This window comes from Danio aesculapii, chromosome 3, assembly GCF_903798145.1.
Source record: "Danio aesculapii chromosome 3, fDanAes4.1, whole genome shotgun sequence".
Taxonomy (NCBI): domain Eukaryota; kingdom Metazoa; phylum Chordata; class Actinopteri; order Cypriniformes; family Danionidae; genus Danio; species Danio aesculapii.
Genome location: NC_079437.1, coordinates 32,113,428 through 32,130,607, shown reverse-complemented (window position 1 = coordinate 32,130,607; position 17,180 = coordinate 32,113,428). Strand labels below are relative to the sequence as shown.

At 35.3% G+C, this 17,180-nt stretch overlaps 1 protein-coding gene and 1 long non-coding RNA gene across 3 annotated transcripts; one reads left to right on the top strand and one right to left on the bottom strand.

Moving 5' to 3' along the window:
* The first annotated feature begins 1,628 nt into the window (after positions 1–1,628).
* LOC130221311 (uncharacterized) lies at positions 1,629–5,881 on the top strand. The gene is made up of 3 exons (XR_008836275.1): positions 1,629–1,937; positions 4,497–4,687; positions 5,115–5,881. It is a non-coding gene; the product is annotated as an uncharacterized LOC130221311 (long non-coding RNA).
* On the bottom strand, positions 5,673–17,113 carry prr14 (proline rich 14). Of its 2 annotated transcripts, none has more exons than XM_056453727.1 (8): positions 16,975–17,113; positions 14,110–14,194; positions 12,501–12,544; positions 9,907–12,414; positions 9,607–9,757; positions 9,409–9,521; positions 9,248–9,316; positions 5,673–7,038 (listed from the first exon to the last, which is right to left on the bottom strand). In XM_056453727.1, exons 2-8 carry the CDS (start codon positions 14,110–14,112, stop codon positions 6,714–6,716), a joined length of 3,213 nt encoding a protein of 1,070 aa, XP_056309702.1. In that variant the 5' UTR covers positions 14,113–14,194; positions 16,975–17,113; the 3' UTR covers positions 5,673–6,713. The 2 variants fall into 2 exon arrangements, with proteins under 2 accessions (XP_056309702.1, XP_056309703.1); XM_056453728.1 differs by having other exon boundaries at positions 9,409–9,518; positions 16,975–17,112.
* Positions 17,114–17,180: the final 67 nt, after the last annotated feature.

Sequence of the window (17,180 nt, the reverse complement as noted above, 5' to 3'; positions counted from 1 at the left end):
GTATGAAAGTTGAATAAATATGCTTTCTATTGATAAATACTTTGTCAGGATTGGACAAACATTCTTTGAGACACGTGTACATTAATGTCTGGAGGGTAAAATACTGAAAATCAAGCTGTTCAAATTAAATTCTTAGCATTGCACATTACTAATCAAAGATTGAGTTTTGATATATTTGAGAGGAAATTTACAAAATAACTTAATGGAGCATCAATGGATGGATCTTTATGTAATATTTGAATGATTTGTTTTGATAATTTTGACACAAACAATGTAATGCTAAAAGTATACCTGTGCAACATATGATTTTGTGCTCCACACTGTAAAACGTTTGACTTGGTTAAACTTACAAACTACACCAGCTGCCTTGAAAATGTGAGTCAACTCAACTTAGAGAGATTCTTTGTTTCAACTTAAGATGTTGAGTTTTAGTTAAATATATTGTGAAACTCAAAATCCTAAATTGAAACAAATAATCTAAGTTGAGTTGACTCACATTTTCATGGCAGCTGGTGAACTTGAGTTTGTAAGTTTAACTAAGTGAAACGTTTTATACTGCGAGGTCACATAAATGTTTAAAGAGTTAAACGTAAACTTCTCTCTCAGCTAAAATTGAAACTGCTTTTTTATCTGTTGCATCCCTACTTTTTAAATACATGTGGATATTTAAAAGTATTAACTAAGGTCAGATTTACTAACTCAGATTTCTGGCTTCACCACTGGTGCATTGTACAATATGCGGTTTTGACACTGTAAAACCATGCATACGTTGTATGGTCCATGTATTTTCCCCCTCTAGACTTGATTATAATTGTTAAAAGTATATATATCATTTAATACTTTATTAGGCGGTAATTCAAATATATCTTAAAATTATTAAAGCAAATCATTAACAATAAGAAAGCCATGAGTAAACTGATGCAAATAAATATTTAATAATAAAAATTCAAACATACACTGAAAGACATGAGTTCTGCTAAATTGTTGCAAACTATTTACAAGTTGAATTTAAACAAATTAAATTTAGTAACGTTCAACTTAATTTGTTTAAATTTAGCCCAAATAAATGGTTTATAACCCCTTAACATAAGAAATGAGTAAATCCAAGGAGTAGTGTGTGAATCCTTTTTTTTTCAGCGAATTTGGTTGATTTAAGGGTGAGTTGTATCAAGTGACATACCTCCAATCCTGACCTTGAATGTGAAAATAAATAAATGAGAAATGCAGACTTGAACTTTCTGAGAATATTCTCAGAAGTAGTAACCACTCTATAAACAAGGTTCATACAACATGACAAGGAGTAAATGAAGCATTTATCCAACGTTAATGCTCAATTAAGAAATATGACAAACGCAATCTCTGTTTACAAACACACTTCAGTTAGGAAGTTGAATCTGGTCAGACTGTTTAAATTGAAAGTTGATAACAGCAAACTGTCACGAAGTCAAAGCTTTATGTGACAAAGTCTGCAAGAGCCACTTGTGATTCAGAGAGAAACAAGGTGTGGTTAACAGACTGATAAACGTAAGACCTGAAGAATGTGAGAGGGGAAGTATTTCCAGCTGTATGAGTGCGAGTAAGAAAAGTGGGAGGGACACTGGATATAACTAGGAGGAGGTGTGCTCAGCTCAGTGTGTCACTCTACTGGATTTGGTTCAGTGTTAACACTCTGCCTCCTCAAATGATTAAACAGCAGCTAAAGAAGTCATCCCGAAATTTTCATTGGCAAAAGAGGAAGCTTTGATGGGAAGTCATGTGACATCTTTGTCATTGAACACTAGAACAACAGTTACTAAATAATCTTCAAGAATAGTTAGCAAAAATCTAGACTTAAGGTGAAGGTTACAAAACTTAAGGTTATTAAACAGCTTTGGATCTCTGGTGGGGCTGAGGAATTTCAGACACTTCTTCCCTCAAGATCAAGTCTGGGCGAGTCTGTAAGTACAGAGAGCTTCAGTTTCAACAACTGGCTCAAAATATCATGCTTTTCACCTCTTCCTTCAACATTATTGTCTTTCTCAGGGCAGACTGTACATTGCTGAGATTTTAGATTACGGTCTCATTGTGACAGTCTACTCCTGTATTTGTAATTCAGAAATTGGTAAAGATGTGGCTTTTCATACAGTTAAAATAAAAAGCAAAAGATAATAAAGCTTGGGGGGGGATTTAATTAACAGTGCAGTCTGTCATTACTCAATACGGTTGCCAGTTTCTGTCATAACATGACCATCTCTGTCCATACTAGTTTTTCAAGCTCCAAAACAATGAGAGATAATAGAAAGTCACTTCTCATGAAATTCTTTGAGGGGACTTCAGGAAATCCCTGTTCAGCCGTTTATTTATTTATTTTATTCGCACTCGTCATTATATATAAACGTCTTTCTTTTTTTACCTCGAATTAAAACTGAAAGTAAAAGGAATAAATCAGTGCTAAGAATCTGTTCATGTTACAAGCTCATCAAGTGTGTGTTAAACATTTGGTTAAGTTGAATTAAAGCACAAGTGGAACGATTTTTTAAATAGGAAGAAAATAAATACTCAATTTTATCTTAATTATTTAGCAAAAAGATTACATTTATAACAAAATGTGCTTTTTTACTATCACATTGTTTTAAATAAATAAGTACATAGAACTAAATAAATCACAATATAGTTTACATTGATTGCAAGATAACCAGTTATTAATATTTCACAAATAAGCTATTGAAATGTAAAGCACATACAAGCATTTAAAAAAAAAAATTATAAATTGCAAAACAAGACCATCGGTTGACCACCAATTAATCTGGAAGAGATCGCCTTTTGGAGACTGCTGCAGTGTAAAAAGCAATTAGTTGACTCTACTAAAAAAAAAAAAAAAAAAAAAAAGTGAGTAAACCCGTTGCCCTTAAATTCGTTAATGAGACAGTTCACCCTTAAATTTAAATTGTCAGAATTCTCACCCTTGACTTTTAAACATATTTATCTTTCTTTCTTCTGCTGAACTCAAAAGAAGATATTTCTGAAGAAAGCTGAAAACCTGTAACCATTGACTTCATGGTATCTGTTGTATGGAAGTCGACGGTTTCATGTTTTCAGCTTTCTTTAAAATATCTTCCTTTTGAGTTCAACAGATGAAAGAAACTCACAAAGGTTTGGAACCAATTGAGTGAGAAAATGGCAAGTAAACTATCCCTTTAAGTAAATGAACTGTGTGCAGAATAAAAAAATTTAAAAAGTCAATTTAATCATTCCAAGTTACAACAGGTTTACTCAATGTTTAAATTGAACTTGTTACTTTTAATGCAAAAGGTTTACTTATTTAAAATAAAATAACTAATCGCTTTTAACAGTGTGTATATATGGTGAAGTACACACACAAAAAATTATTACTTCCATGTCCATGTTCCAAGTCCCCTACATTCACTGCAAAAAGTGAAAACAAATTACTTTGACCTGTTAGAATTAAATGAATTAAGTTTGACAAACTTAATTTATGAGTTTTCAGTAATAAATTAATTTAGTTTTTTTTTTAGGTGTAACAACTTTTAGTAATTTATTTAAGAAAACAATAATAAAACAGTACATACAGTACAAATCATTCAATATATTATTGTTAATATAATAATAATAATAATAATAATAATAATAATACTTTTATTACAGTACAAACAAAAATACTTCTGTTTTGTGGCAAGTGCAAGTATTGCTCACTATTAATAGCGAAAAATACACTGTACAACCCAACAGTCAACTTTATCAAATGAAATGTGTAGTTAACTCAAAATTAATCCTACTCATTTAAAAAGAGTTTTGAACTCCGTGTTGAAGGTAATGAGTTCATTAAATACTTCATTACTTTAACTTAAATGGAGTAAGTTCACAGTACTCAAATAGATGAGGTTTTTTTTTTTACTCAAATAGTTTGTAGCATTCGGTTTCCTCAAACAGTTTGAGTTGCCTTAACCTATTGGGTTTTACAGTACTCAGTTGGTTTAAGTTGTCTTCATTTATTGGGTTTTACTGTGCTCAAATTGCTTCATTTACTCAAATTGATTAAGTTTAAAGTACTCATTAGGATTAGTTTTTGAATTAAATGGTTTGTTGCAAATGGTTTCCTCAAAACGGATTGAGTTACCTTAACATTGGGTTTTACAGTGTACTTATACTTGCCGTAAATATATTACTAAAACTTGTTGCACCTAAAATAAATAACTTAATTTATTAAGTTTGTCAAACTTAAATTATTTAATTGTAACAAGTCAAAGTAATTTGTTTAAGTTTTCACTTTTTACGGTTGGAAAAAAAAATGTTGGGTTCCACACAATCACTTTGTTGAGACAACTTGAAGGAATTAAGTTAACTTATTAGTTTTTACAAATTTAAGTGGATTGAATGTAAAACAATTACACTGTTCCCACCCCCCAAAAAAAATGCTCAATAATTGTGTTGTTTCATATCATATTAAATAAGAAGTTTGTATGAACTGACTTTGTATATTTTTATATTCTGAACAGAGATGACTGCAAACGCAGTAGAAAGAGGGGAGGTTGGCGGGCCTTTTATTAACCAGACTGAGGAGAGAACTGACACCTATCCTGGTCTGACAGCGATCTGTAAAGACACAGACCACCGCAAATTAGCAATATGCAGCATCATATGTGGCCTCTCCTGCTGTGGAATTATGTCCCTTATGTACTCTGTTAAGGTAACTATGGCTTAGTTATTACTGTAATGAAATATCAGTATTGTATCTTTGTATTGTAGCATTCCTATTGTTCATTATCTATTAATGTTGGATCTACAAGTTAAACTACATTTAATATATGCAATCTCACAAAAAATAGGAAGTATAGACAAAACACAAGTTATGCAATGAAAATAAACACTTTGTATATCTTTATAGCAAGTTTGTGCGAATCTAATTTAATTATGAACAGATTCTCATATATACAGTGCAGCTATCCAGTAAACTGATCTGTGTCCAATAGCAAAGATACTGTTGGTACAGACGAAACAAAAACGAACACCATGAAATTTTAGAAGTGTAGTCAGGGAAGAAAGAAATGTATAATGTAATCTAGCAATCTGAAAAACACCTTGAAACCTGACACTGCCTTTTCTCATTTTTTCAGGCTCGAGAGACGAGAAAAATGCTTCAACATGAAAGCAGCAGAGAAACACAAGCAAAGGCGGAAAAATACTCTGAAAAAGCTTGTAAATGGGGAATTGGGGCGATTGTAGCCTGGGTGTTTTTAATTCTCATCTTTCCATTTCTGGTGGTATGTTTTTCCTATTTTGTAACCTTCATAGATTGACTGTGAAACTGTTTACAGTTAATAAGAGTGTAGACTTTTAATGCATACACTGGATGTTACATCTAAATGACTCAAAAAAAGGGCCGTTTTTAGAGAGAGATGGTCATTATTTTAACTTACAGGGGGTGTTAAATGGTGCTCGCTGCCACATTCTGTAAATGTACAACATTTTAAATTTGTATACACTTGTATGGTTTTAACAGAAAATACTGGATGGTTTTGATAAGCAAAACCACACGTAAAGACTGGTAAATGACTTTTAAACCCACTACTGCAGAGCAGAAGGGCCAGTGCAGGTAGTTCAAAAGTGGTAAAGCAACTATCAGGAACTTGTTACATATATTAAAGCCAAACACACAAGAAACTAACAAACTATTTTTAATATCCAGCAAGCTGTTTTTATTTAGGCTCTTAGTGAAAACGAAACACTCACAGAGAGCATGGCAGTCAAATGTTGAATGCGGTTACATTATTATCATCATCATTCTGTTCTTGTAAATAAGTTATTTTGATATGTTGTGCTTTTGATGTTTTGTACAATGCGTGTCTTTCAGCCTTTGTAATAAAATGTGTAACAGTCAAAATATACCTGTTCATTATGAACTTCTTACAACAACTTGACAAAGCACTACATACAAAAAGAGCTCGATCATATACTAATAGAAATACAGAACCCACACGTCTATACATATCAAACAATTTTATACACAAACCATTCAACATACTCAAACGCCACGAGCGGGAGGCTATTACAAATCACTACATCAAAGAGAAGCAGAAGCCTATGAATTGAACGGACTATATTTGGAGTACCTGAGTAAAAGCACAGAATGCACCGAAACCTTTAAATCTTTTGTGTTTATAGTCGAGAAGCACAAAAACATCATTTAAAAGTGAACAATGCAAACTTTTGTCTTTCTGGTAACTCGGTGTTTTCAATGCTGCCACAATGACTTTGTAAAGGCCTTTTGTGCTGTTTGCTTTATGAATGAAACACATGGGCCATCCTGAGAGTATTAAGGCATTCATTTAAACCAATGAAATTTGAATGTGGATTAGATTGAGAGGAATGGTTTAATGTTCTTTGAGACAGAGATGTGGTAAGCAGGAATTAGAGAAATCTTACTCCACAGACTGATGTAAACAAGTGCTCTTCTTTTGATTGGTTATAAAAAGGAAAAAACAGAGCGCATCAACCCCTTTTCAAGGGTGTTTCTTGTTTATCGGTAGCACATTACCTTGCGAATTATATAAACAATGTGGTGCGTTTTAAAATCTTTACAGTACATTAGCAATCGAAACCAGATTTTATATATATCTGCGAATATTTATTGTTTCTTTAATAAATTTACAGTTAATTTTAACATAAAACACACAAAGGCTATTGTTTGGTACAGAACAAACAAGACCTCTGCTTTACCCTGTGACCTGCTGAAGTGCCATCCAGGTGTCCAGCTCCTCAAGCTTAGAGCAGAGCAACGACTCCAGTTCCTGCAAGGTGAGGCCCTCCTCCACTTTAGAGGAGCCCCCGACTCCTCGTCTGGTCCTACAGACCCCAGAGTTTCCTGCGGTCTTCCTCTGAGCTCCACCTCCTGCCACCAAACCAACTAGGGGCTTCTTGGGCTTCCTGGCAACGCCCAGTTCAGGGAACTCCACAAAGCGCTTCAACTTTTTTGGGCCCACAACAGCCTGAGAGCCATCACGGCGATTAAGGGGCACCTCAAATATTGTTTCCAGACGTCTGAAAAAGTTTGAGATAGTAGCTTCATTGACCAAATGGAGTAACCAAATCTCACAAAACAAACAGCATGCACTCTAGGTACATTCAAGTCCTGATATGTGCAACAGTAATTTGCATTTAAAGCACAGTACAATTTTTCAGAAAGATTAGCTGCATCCCAAATGCCACACTATACTCTTATCCACTATGTACTTATGCATGTACCCACTCAACAGCAGAGTATATGTATGTAGTGTCATCCCAAATGAAACACTAATGTTTTTTATTAAGCGAAAAATCAAACCGCTTATAAGATGGCTTTTAATGGTTGCCAAATTTATCGAAATAAATGACCTAACTACCAAATAACACCTACCATGAGTCAGGGTTCATACACACTTTACTACTAAAATTCCATGACTTTTCCAAAACTTTCAGGTAAATATTTATGATCTTGTTTCGTCTTAATGTAATGTCTACGCGTGGTAAATAAGAAACAAAATGCACGTTTAAATTTATTACAGCATATAAAGAAATATGTGACAATCCATGTATTTTATATTTATTTTTTCATCTGTAAAATAATTTTCAGAAAGTATTTTGCTGTCTGTGTGAAAATTTTAGAAAATGTTGGCTTGTGGTTTCACAAAACTTATAAGACTAGTACAAATGAGCCCTTTGCACCTCCAGTATTCTACATCTGCAGTAAGAGATTGTTTCTTGACACGATACTCAAAATGCATCTTGAACTACGGTGAAAGCGAGTGAAAGAGAGGCGAAGCTGAAACTGCTTTTGATTTTTTAAGTTACTGCTTTTGTAACTGAAGTTTGCAAAGTTTACCCCACACAGAGAACGCCACTTAAAGGGACAGACAGCTCAATTTCATTTTATTTAAAATGTACCCAATTTGATCATCTCAAATATATTCAAGTCCACAGATAATTGTTAAACAAATTTCAAGACTACTTTTCCAAAACATCTTGGGTTTATTTGTTTTTCCAAAACTTTTCCAGGCCTGATGAGTATAACTGCATTCACCTTCGGGATGTATAGTATAATCCAGTATAATAACTCCTGTAGGAGAATTTTGCTTTCACAATCCAAAATAAATAAAGTAATCCAGCATCATTGCCTAAAAGCTCAGCCACTTTCTCTACGTGAGCAAAGCAGCGGTTGGGTGTGCATGTCCATCATTCCACACTTATTTTTAATGATTTAATAAGTGCATCATCTGAGTATTTAAAGTGCACTTATTCTGTTTAGAGTTTTCAGTGTGAATGCACTACTTGCACTATTTCTACTACAAAATGGCGTAGAATAGTGCATAAGTACGTGATTTGGGATGCACCTTCTGTAAGCGTAGCAAATATTCACAGCTCATATCGCTATTAAGCTCTTATGAGAGAGAGAGTTAGAGAAGAGGGGGTCTGAGGCAATGTCTTCCTCTGTACATGTTTTTGGTGTGAAATTTCATGCGATTACTTCATACGTACCAGGTAATAAAATCCTGTTGTAGATCACCGCATCTGAATAATTTGCACACAAACCTACTTTTTGAAGTGTGCATGCACATAAAAGCATCAAAATTTGAACAGCTACACTCACTTTAAGGGTGTTTTGTGGGCATTGAGTGATTATCTGTGATATTTGGCATAACAAAAATAAACAGAAAAAAAATCTCATTCTTTAATACAAGGTTTTTATTCTGTCAAACGTACTGTAAAAACAGAACCAGTAGCTTTGAGTAAAGAAATTCTGAAAAATCAGTTAAAACTGCAACCAGCCTAAAGAGAGCCCTAACCACTGAAACATTTAGGACTCAAATGATACAAAACATTTCATTTTCATGTGTTTGAAACTTATTTTATATTTTGTGTTATCCACTGCAACTGCATGCATCCCCGTGTTAAGGTTAATGTTTTTCAAATACCCGGTTTCCACAGTAACTGGAAGCAGAAACTGAATAAATATGGCTTCATGGTGTAGACACTCAAATGCATTTAAACAAAAAAGGCACCTACTCTCTTCGTACTGACATAAAACATGATCACAATGGGACAGCTTGTGGGGAAAGTACACTAAAAGCAAGGTATTCATATTAACTGCTCAATACCAAAAACACAAATTGCAATGAATTGTGATCAGATGTGGTCTCTGGCTCAAAAGTCAATCAAGTTGTTGAGTGTTTTCTAAATTGACTTGAAATAGGAGTAATAATAAAAGTCTTACCTATCAGGAGGTTTGCAGAAGTTTTTGTTTGTGTAGATTTCCTCCAAGCTGAAATCCTTCTTCTTTATTCTGTAGAGCACAAACAAGAAACACTTTTTTTCTACAGATGCGCATAAGCTAGGGACAAATGAAAAAGGCATCTTCTGTATATATACACACACCTGATGACCTTAGGAAGTCCCATTGGGGTGAGATTATTCTGAGGCTTCGGAATATTTTTACGGATCCGAATGGAGGAGACCTTTCCTCTGTGACCGTCCTTTGTGTCTGTCTGCTTACAAAGAAAGCAAAGGCCCAGTGAAGATTAAATTAAACTATACATTTTACACCTCAAACTAAAGTCATGAGAAAATGAACACCTTGATTTCAGAGTCAGACAGAGCTTTCTCCTCTGAGATTGATGCAGAAAGCTTAAAGTCAAAGTCGGATCTCTCTTCTTCTTCAGCTATTGCCTCCTCACACTCCATCTGAAGCACATTGTCTCCCTCCAAAGAGCTTTGTGAAAACACACTTGAGAAGAACGAGAATGTTTATTACTGATTTTTGTCTATTTTGGAAAATGTCTGATCTTGTTAAAAATTATACATTATAAAAAAAAATGGGTAAATAATAAAAGGCAAGCATACTCGGTGAGGGAGGCTGGGAATCTGATAAATTACCTGCAGAGTGATGACACAGAGGCAGAAGGTGTCTCGGGGCTGGGAGTGATAACAGAGGATTGGCTGGTAAAAGCATGACAGGACGTGAGGGTGGAGGTAAAAGGGGAACTGAAGGACGGTGATGATGATGCTACAAAACTGGAGGCAGCTGAAATGCTGCCAGAGCTGGCATCGCTAGCATGGCTACGCCCTTGGCATGAGCTTTTAGACAAGAACGCTAAAGGACTCGACAAAAAACATGAGGCAAGGACTGTGAGAGAGGAGGAGGGAGAATAAGGGGATGAAGGGCACAACGGGCTACCCCGACTAGCAGGGTACACCTCCTTACGGAGACACAAAGGAGCAATCTCTCGCTCAATCTCCACACTGCAGACAGTGTGCCGACGAGTGCGCTTGGACGGTGAGTGATTGTGGATGGGAAGTGGAGCGGGTAAGCTCTTTCTGCTGCGTGAGGTAGTGCTGCTGTCATGTGTGTGGCACCGGGGTAAATGATAGTCATTGAATTCTATGGACGGGATTTCAGGGCAGGAGTAGCTGCGCTTGAGGTGGATGGAGCCGCTACCTGTCGACGACACTACTGGAACATCTTCTGTCGCCTTTTCTGGGCTCCCTGCATCAACCTCGCCCCTTATGGCACCATTCCTAGTTTGAACGAAAGTGTCTTTTCTGCTTGGACATTTTACATTCTTTGTAGGTTTCCTATGTTTTGTTTCAGGTGACAATAGTGGTTTTACTTTTTCTCTTGGTCCAAAATGAGATGCACCCTGCTCCTTAGCTGCAGAGTGTTCACTGGGCAGTAGTTTTCTTTTTGAAGGTTTACTTGGTCCTGCTGGATCAACCACTGAATTCATGCTGTAACCCTTACGGCTGGTCAATCGAAGGTTTCTCTTCTGTAAAACATCAGTTGAACTTCTAAGATATCGTCTTGTCTTTGGAGGTTCAATTGTCTTGTCTGGCTCTTTTGGGAGGACATGTTCCAATGATCCATTACTGGTACTGTCATTTTGTGTGCCGTTTTGTGAAGACACACTAACGGTGGCATGCCTTAAATTGATGGAACTCAATGATGGCTTACATTTTAGATTTTTTCTCAACCGACTTCTCATAATCTGCTCCTGTCTCATTTCCTCTGAAGCTTCTACAGAATTTCTCCTATCAACTTCTTCAGATTGACAAGTATCAACAGGCAAATTTGGGTCTTTGAGTGGTTGCATTGAAGAAACACTTTTTGTCTTTTTTCTATCCTGGTCATAAGTTTCATCCTGCTTGTTTACTTCCAGAGTGATGCCATTGTCTCTGTAATACTTATTCCCTACAGATCTTCCCACTCTAGCATTCGTCCTGTCACAGTCACTCTTTATCTGCAAGTCTTTCTTTGCCTGAGGAGCTTCTCTGCATCTCTTTGCTTTCTTTTGCGAGAGAGAAGTGTTCTTTGGGGGGTCTGATATTCCAGACAAGTAGTCTGCACGCTCTATGCTGTTTTCAGACCGTGATTCCTTCATCTCCACATCCAGAGTCTTTGATCTGGTTTCAAAATTTGCCAATTCGCCAGAAGCTGACACAGTAAACCCTGAGAAAAGTTTCTTTCGAGGGCTTTTCCTGGTGGCCATCCGTGAGTAGGCTGCGCGTGTTTCTTTATCTTTTATGTCAAAATCAGATGAGGTGCTAAAAGAGGGGGGTCCAGGATCAGGCTTGTTTGAGCAAGTTTTGTTTGTGCTACTGTTTGACTCTGACTTCAAAAGGACTGATCTCCTTCCTGAACCGCAGGACTCACATCTCTCACCTGACAGTGGATACAAAACAATTTTTGCATCTTGCAATGTTTGAACATTGATTTTACTAGACAAACGCCTGGCACTTGTAGAATCCAAAGGTTTGTCTATTGACAGATTTAGCCTACTCCTGAGGAATGGAGTCTGTGCTTTACAAGGACTTGTATCACATGTCTCATCTTGAAGGACGGCTTGTGACTGGCTTGAAGGACAGTTATTCTGATTTTCTTCATTTGATGCAACCTCACTGTGCATTTGAATATCATCTAATACTGCTTTGTGGTTGTTACTTATTGAAACTGTACAAAAATTCAGTCTTGGTGAAACTCTGTGGCGTTTCGGTGCAGTATTGCACTGTACCTTTTCCGAAGAAGGCCTTTTTGGAAACAGTCCATTTCTAAATGTTTCACTTTCAGTCTCAACCCCATGAGTACAGGTTGAATCCTCAATATTTGACTCAGTCATCAATGGTTCTTGATGGTCAGGAAGTGGAGCTGATGACAGAGGGTCACTGGGCTTAAAGAGCCGAACAGGGCTCATGACGATCTCCGTGAAGCTAGCCATCTTGGATTTGAACGACTGTAGAAGTGGACCAATCTCCCATCGTTTTATTGCTGAAAGGTTCTCTGGGGACTCCTTCTCCGCTGGCTTCTGATTATGGTTTGGCTTTTTTGCAGGGCTGCCACCTCCTAACTGTACAGTCACACAGGGTGCTGCCAGTTTGTGGCATTCATCCCTAAAACAAAGACACAAAAGACATATAAAACATGATTGCTGGCAAAGGATTTATTTTTATTGTCCGTTTGACTCAGAATCACTTACTCTGAATAATGCTCCTCCATCTCAGCTTCAACTGCAGAGCTTGTCTATATTAAGAAAAAAAAATGTAGAGAAAAAAAAAGACATTTAAAAGCGGTCCAATTATGCTTTTCCACTTTTGGATTTTAGTTAGTGTGTACAATTAGGCATGAAAATGTTACAAATCTCAATGTCCACCCCAGAGAAATATATATTTTTTTGAAATATAGTATAGTGTTAGTATAGTGTGCATACAGTCATAATAAAGTGATATAAACACAACAGGTCTCTCTTTTTTTCCTGACTTGATGATCGAAAAATAACACAAATTGTTGATAAACCTTTAATCAACAGATCTTTTTGAAAGTCGAGTGAGTAACTACAAGTAAATTTATTTGTTACTAGACCAAATGAGATAAACAGAGTTTCAGGGGATTCTCTGCCATCATGTAGAGAACAAAAATAACTGGAGTTAGGGCTGCACAATATGTTGTTTCAGCATCTATGTGAAAATGTGCCCACTGGCAATAAACACGTCACAGGATCTGGAATCTGGATTATAATTCATCATTTGCATGTGTTTTTGAGGCCTGTGACTGTATGAGGATCCTTAAAGCATTCCTGCATATGATAATGGTTTCTAACTTTAATAACTATTGGTTTATTTAATTATTTCTACAAAGATGACTATGCAGTGTTCGTTTACACTTTATTATTCAATTACTGTTTACCTGAATACTGTTAGACTCCTCAGAAAACAATCAAATGTTTATTTCATTTGTATCTTTTACTTTATCTATGCTAGTAAATTGTTTATTACAGTTTGTGCAAATGCACTTCTCTACAGAATCAAAGTTCAAATCTGTCTCAAAAAATTATATTTACAGAATTTAATTCATAAATACACAACACAATTTCTAAATTCAAAACAATTTACAAATGTGCAAATCCAAATCATAAATTCGAAACACTTAGTAAATTTACAAATATAATTCTTAAAATCCAAAACAATTTATAAATGGAAACATACAAATAATTTGAGGAAATTATCTATCTATCTATCTATCTATCTATCTATCTATCTATCTATCTATCTATATATATATATATGAATAAAATTTTGTTAATGTATTATTTTTGAGAGTGCTCTGGCTCCATACAAGTCATCTGCTGAAATTGTATTCATATTGCAATATATATTTAGCAGAACAACAAAATACTGCAATGTTAGACTTTTCTAATATCATGCAGCCCTAACTGGAGTCCTGTGATTCACAGAACCAGTGCGTCAACCAGAGGTAAAACTAACCCAAGCAAGATTACTACTGGCTTTTTGAGCAAACCTCACTGTCTACCTTTTTGCATTTTTTTTCTCTGAATGTCTCAAAAAGGTGTGTCCTGTCAGTTCTATTGTGTTTGTCTGACTCTTAAAACAGCAACACCAGAATATGAGTAATGCATTGGATGGTGTAGTAAACTGTATACTGCGAGCAACCCATTCTTTACTACTGCTGTGCAACATGTATCAGCTTGTGTAAATTCATTAAGACTTGCTTCTGAATTAATACAATAATTATGATTCAATGAAAAGTGAAAGACGTGCTGAAGAATGAAAAAAACAGCAGGACCTTACCATGTTTTTGTCTCTTGCATGGGAATGAACTCAAGTGTTGAGGCTGTGATGACTGAGTCTCATCTTTGAGTCTTTTTCTGGTTTCCTATAAAAAAATAAAGGTTGCTGCTTACATCCTATAATGTTGTAAATGATGTTCAGTTTCTTGCAAAGAACTTTATAAGACTTCAACGCATTGCAGTCATAAGTATTTATTTCTTTTGCCTGTATGTTTTTTGACTGCAGGTAGCCATTGACAGTTTATGAATCACTAAACACCAACTTTTACTCAGTTAAAATATTTTTATTATATCTGTAAATTAACAGTTTTCTGTATTTTGAGACTCATATTTTTATTTATTGTTTTATTATTTATGCTTTTGAAGCGCATTATGAGACCTTTCTTCTGACAACTTTTAACCTTAAAAAGTTAGAAAAAGTGACGTTTTATGAACATCTTTAATAGTTTAAAGTGCTATATTGTCTGGGTCGGTGTTGTATTTTATGCACCATAAACCTTGTAATAAGCTGCCAAAACATTTTCGGTTATTTTACAGATTTGTTTACATATTATACCTTATATTATTTCAAATTACTAAAATGTAAATAAGAGTCACTTTGTTAAACTGCAGAGTTGAATTTTCAACATCAAAAGTCGACAGAGCAGAGATCAAGGTCCCATAATGCAATTCACAACGGTAAATAAATGGAAAACACAAAATACAGAAACTTAATTAAGAGATTTTTATTACAGTTTACTGAATGTTCTCTTTTAGCTACAAAGCTATTATTTAATACTTAAATATGAACAAAACTGATGGTCTGATTAATTAGAGTTAAAAAAGGACATCCTTTTAAACTTAATTTAACAAACTTAAACTTAATAAACTAATAAGGTTGTGATCTTTTAGTAATTACATAGTGCAGTAACGGTCAAATCAAGTCCCTAGTAAGATGAAAGAAAGCCATTTTGCAAATTATCTTCATTTATTAACACCATACAGGACTGTAACAATATGAAGGTCTTAAATCGAGTCTCACACACACAAAACTCTGCAAAAAAACATTTAATCACATTTTGCTGCCCTTAAAGCTAGTTGTTACAGTTCACCGAAACCAATTAAACATATTGTAAATAACTGTTATTTTAAAATCAGTATGTCTCATTTTCCTTTAGTTTAACTTGACACATATAAACGCATTTAATTAATTTTAAACTATAAGCAAATTAGATATATATTTTTAAATAACATACACTCACACCCTTAAGATTAAAAATGAAAGAGAAGTCAAATCCAGAAGGGACATTGTACCAGAAACGTACATTTTCACTTGTAAAAAATGTGACAGAACCTAACTTAAGCTTGTCATCCTAAAAAAAATAATCATACAAAAACAAGCATAAAATCATACGATTCAATGACAGAACGCATCCTTGATCACTGTCAGCTTCTTCTCCATCAAATATTGTCACTTCCTTTGAGTCAAAGCCTTAAAGGTGTATTGCACTCATTGTACGTTAAATTTACTGCAAATGTGACAGGACTGACAGAAACATGGCGACAATTGTAAATTTATTTGTATTATATATTTGTACTGTTTATTTGTAGAATTTATGTATAATTTCAGGTTTTTGAACAATTGATGTGAATGATAACAACTTAAACTTGCTATTTCTTTAGTATTTTGCTTTAAATAACCGTTTTTAGCATAACAAAACTATTAAAGCTCTAGGTTCAATTTGGCTGAAGACAAGGACAATGCCAGAGTTTGTAAAGTGTTTAAAATAAAGAACAAAAATCTGAGAACCAAGTGAATGACATTCCTTCACAGAACAACTCAGAGAAATCATCAGTGCATTTTAGAAATTTGCGGGATGAAATACTTTTTATTCACTGTATTTATGTTTTTATTTCAGGGACAGATCATGTACGTTTCTGGTAGAATGTCCCAGATATTGATTATAACTAAACATGTACTTCAACGATAGTAAATTAACTATTAATTTAGGTAAAAAGGTTGGTGCTGTAATAAACGGTACTGATTCATTACCATCGTTCCTTCTGGACCACTGAATGGCATAAAAACAGATGAAAGCATATCATTCGGTGCAAGTATTTGAATCGCGTAATTTATTCACTTGCTGACTTGTCACTCAATGAGTCTCTCAATAATGAGCATCCAGACAAATTAGTAAACACATGTAGTAGAAAGGCAAATAAAGTGTTGTTTACACACAATATTAAAAACAGACCGAAAGAAAACAGAAACCCCTGGCTGCGTTTGATTAAAGTAAACAGTTCTGTTGTCATGGATTCGCGTTCAGTAGTACATCATATCAACATAGTTTATCAAGAGCCTTCGCATTATCGGTACAGCTGATATTCCCCTAATAATTAGCTTGCTATATGATAACTTAGTAACCATTAAGAAATATTTTAGATACAATGAAAACAAATGTAATCGTTTTTGCAACATGTAGGCTAATAGTTTGCTAATCGACCCGATATTGAGCACTTCTGTAACGCTACAGACAGAAGATCAAAAACAGCGGTCTCATATCGCCAAAATAGACTTCAGCAGAAAGATAAACCATAACTGCGGTTAAACGGATTCCCACCTGAAGTCTCAAAACGCTGAATATTGAAATATTTTAATTCCAGAGAGGTAACGGCACTGAAATGTGTTGCTCAGGCCCTTGTCTGGAAATATAAGTTTCCAGACACTGGTGTGGTTTTGTGTACGTCGTCGACGTAAATTGCGGCGGCTAACAGAGCTAAGCTGCTATCTACGCATAAACCAGTAAAAACATATTGCGTTAATATTTCATTTTACTCCCTCGCACTTTACACACAGACACATGATGTAAATAAACTACATACAAACCTAAAATCGTATGAGGGGAAACGTGCAGTGAAGCGGCGTAAACATCTCCTTTACGCGTTGTTTCCAAAACACCGATGTTTGTGTGACATTTCCATGCCGGACGGCGCCCGAGTTTCACCATTGCACCGAGAGTTCAGACCTATCATTCGGTGCGACCGTGTTCCCGGTCTGTCGAAGAACCAATCACAACCTCGCGTAGTATGTGC